Source organism: Bipolaris sorokiniana (assembly GCF_000338995.1).
Source record: "Bipolaris sorokiniana ND90Pr unplaced genomic scaffold COCSAscaffold_61, whole genome shotgun sequence".
NCBI classification, from domain to species: domain Eukaryota; kingdom Fungi; phylum Ascomycota; class Dothideomycetes; order Pleosporales; family Pleosporaceae; genus Bipolaris; species Bipolaris sorokiniana.
Window position 1 is genome coordinate 1 of NW_006911955.1, and position 3,840 is coordinate 3,840.

General features: G+C 44.3%; 1 protein-coding gene across 1 annotated transcript; it reads right to left on the bottom strand.

The window, feature by feature from the left end:
* Nucleotides 1-19: 19 nt before the first annotated feature.
* COCSADRAFT_104650 (uncharacterized protein) lies at nt 20-394 on the bottom strand (the record flags this gene model as incomplete). Its single annotated transcript, XM_007707966.1, has 2 exons — nt 20-204; nt 334-394. Coding segments are annotated over 2 exons (246 nt in total), but the record flags the coding sequence as incomplete, so codon positions are not given.
* Between the last annotated feature and the right edge of the window lie 3,446 nt (nt 395-3,840).

Here is a 3,840-nt window from a genome sequence, read left to right on the forward strand (position 1 = left end):
GGTAATGATCATCGCGGGGCTAGGTCACGTGATGTGCCATCCCGCCAAGGGCAACCATCCGAGGGATGGCAGGACGCCTTGGGATGGCAGCCATCCCCAACATCACAACCATCCCAGGGATGGCAGGGAAGTAAGGGATGGCAGGACCAAAGGCAACGGATATAAGAATGGGTTGGATTTCATTATTACATTCGTTGTGGTCAACTCAAATTGTACTTTCTTACTAGTATCTTTACTTAACAAGATTGTCACAAGTTAGTCTATCAAATAGATTAGTCTTGTCAAACCCTCCTTAAGCACGCCAACTCCACTGCATCGCCAGACAAGCCTCACGGAACACTAACGTAATACTCACCTGCCTTAGTGCGGACCAGGATAGAGAAGTATAGACCCTTACCCCGTGTAACAGTCTATAGGCCTTCAGCTATCTTGTTATTTGTTAAGGAGAGAATTCTTCTTGTTACTTATAATAGTAATCTTCTTAAGCTAATCTAAAAGCCGCTGAAAAGGTACGTTATAATAGTAGTAGCGCGTTATATGCACTTAAATTAGCTTAAAGTATAGGCCTAAACTGTAAGAGTGATTCTAACTTTACGCTAAGTTAAAAAGTCTTTACGTAGTTAGGATATTATACTTTAAAGGTAGCATTTACGTTACTAAGAAAAAGTGTTAGGCTTGGTTATATCCGGCTTGGTAGTGCTTTACGTTATAGTTAAAGATACTAGAAAGTATTCTTAATAAAGTAATTACTCTAGTAATCCTTCTGTCTGATAATAATGGTTCTTAAAGATGGAATAAAACTGTGATAAATAGCTGTGATAATTGTGTATAGATTGAATTGATTCTGATTGATCGTTGATCTTGTTGTCTCGTTAGAGGCGCGCCTGCGCGCCTCTTTTAGAGTCGTCTAGCTATTGCTTTTTGTGTGAGGTAGAGCCTCTAGTTTTAGCCTCGGCTAGGTTATAGCCTTGGCGAAGGTTGCTCTTATTGGCTGTATATAAGGACTCCAGATACTGCGGCTTAATCTGCAGCGTGTACTGTTATAGGTGATCTGGATAGTAGCGGATCGTGTGTGATCGCTGCTCACAGAATCCGGGTGTGCTTAAGCACCTGGATTCTATCAACTATCCAAAATATGCCCACATTCTGACACCTTCTAGTAACATATACTGTAACGGCGCAGGCAAGACTACTCGGATCAGTATCGGCAGTAGTGTCACTCAGAGGCATATAGAAGTGCGTGGGACGTCAAACGAGCCTTGATTCGAATAGACACCTATAGGCCTTGTACGAAAGGATATCAAAAATCTATCGAGCTACTATGGAGAACGGGTGGGGTTTTATATCAGCAGATCTGCCCTAGGCTAGTCCGTGCCCATGTTCGGATCCCTTTCGGATGTTGGTTCGGTAGGTAGCACTCGAACCGTTACATATATTATATTTGAATATAATCTATAACGTGTTTTACCACTGAGCGGCCCACCCCACCAAGCGGCCCACTATAAGGGGCTGCGCTCCAGGGAGCAATCGCGAGGTATACAAAAGGTTGTATTCGATAAGGAGCTATCTACTCTACTTGCGTGATGTTTATTTACTCGTCGGAGAAAGGTTATGCCGAAGTATCTGAGCGCTGCTCGGGCGGTGAGAAGAATCCGGGTGCTCTGGGTGACACCCGGATTCTGCGCTCGTCATCTGAACATAGTTCGGATGGCGCGCACGTAGCTTGAACCGAGATCTCATCGAGGAGCTATCCAAAGGGCGTTCAGCCCGTTACAGGTTAGGGCTACTAGCTCTGCGCGACAATACGCCTGATAGTTATGTGCGATAATACACCCTAGACCTATAACTACATCAGCCAATCAGCATACGCGACTTTACACCCAGAACAAATTGTCGCGCACAACCATATGGTGGGGGGGTGGTAATCCGTTTGCCAGCCTTATTCTCCCTAAGTATACCTTTTGTTATATCCACGTCTGAACACCTTTTGAGTCTTTTACTAGTATACCCCCTAGTTACTCTACTACAATAAGAGTAGATGATTCTATCTACCTATAACGTGTTTTACAAGCGAGCGGCGCGTACAAGCGAGCGGCGCACCCCACCAACTTTGCACACCTCTCTCATCTTATCATACTATGGCCCCACGCAACGTTACTCAAATAGTATCAAACGAAGCGGACGTACAGCTTACTATCTCCTCTATAGCTAGTAAACAGATCTAAAGTAATAAATATGCTGCAGCACTCTACAACATAGCTGAGATAACGCTCCGCCGCCGACGCGCTGGCAGGCCTGCCCGACGCGATTGCCAGCCCAACTCAAAGAAGCTTACTAAGCTAGAAGAGGAGGTGATTATTAATTATATACTTGATCTTGATCTACGTGGATTCTCGCCTACCTACGCAGCTATGCGCGATATGGCTGATAGACTGTTAGCTATACGCGGCGCTGGCTAGATCGGCGTCCACTAGCCACGCAACTTTGTTAATCGTACAGATAGGCTTACAACACGGTTTAATCGAGCTTATAATAGACAGAGAGCTTTATGCGAAGATCTAGTCCTAATTAAGAGCTAGTTTAAGCTTATAGAGTAGATAAAGGCTAAGTACGGTATCTATAATAAGGACGTCTATAACTTCGACGAAGCTGGCTTTATAATAGGTAAGATCACGACTTAGCTAGTCGTAACAGCGTCAGAGCAGAGGGGCCGGCCAAAGGCAGTTAAGCTAAGTAATTATAAGTGGGTGACACTGATTGTAGCGATTAACGCAGCTGGCTGGTTAATCCCACTATTCCTTATCTTCGCTAGCTAGTATTACCTATCTGCTTAGTACGAGGAGATAGAGATCTCACGCGACTAGGCGATCGCAGTCAGCGATAATAGTTGGACGAATAATAAGCTAGGCGTTATATAGATAAAGCACTTCGACGCTTATACGAAGACTCGCGTTGTTAGTATACGTCGTCTACTTATTCTTAACGGCTATAAGAGCTACTAGTCTCTTAAGTTCTAAGAGTTCTGTAAGGAGAATAATATCTACACTCTCTATATGCTACCTTACTTATCTTACCTACTTTAGCTACTTAACGTTAGCTGCTTCTCGCTGTTAAAGCGCGCGTATAGCCGTAAGTGTAACGATGTTACAACTTCGCTATGTATCGGACCAATCCCAGAGCCGGATCGGAGGTAGTACTCGCCGCCCTCTTCATCAACCACTCGTTGTGAGGTCGGATCCGATTCGGATCCGACTAAGATAAGTATATAAGGAGACACTCCCTGTAGCTAGCTCTGTAGACTTTTAATATCCTTTCGTACAAGGCCTATAGGTGTCTATTCGAATTAAGGCTCGTTTGATGTCCCACGCACTCCCATATGCCTCTGAGTGACACTACCGCCGATACTGATCCGAGTAGTCTTGCCTGCGCCGTTACAGTAAGGTAGAGAGCCTAATCTGCTATTATATTAACTACATTACTAAGCTTGAGTCACTCTATATTATTTTCAAAAATCAGACAACTTCGAGTTTTCTAGAATAGGTGTAATTTTAGTCAAATATATATAAACCCCTCGCGAGAAATCGATTACAATCACCTTTAAAGCGTGCACGCCACGCGCTGTGGAGCTATAGGCTGTTAAAGTGATCACTTTAGACACGTCTTATTTTTCACCGAAAAACACACAGACCAGGTGGATTAGTAATCAAAATGCCACCCGATAGTGATACTATCGACGTACACGTGCCAGGCACCCAGGCGAGAGCAGAAATCGAAGCTCAGATCCAGAATGAGATAGATATGGAAACCACGGAACCAGCGACGCCTACGCAGACTACTATA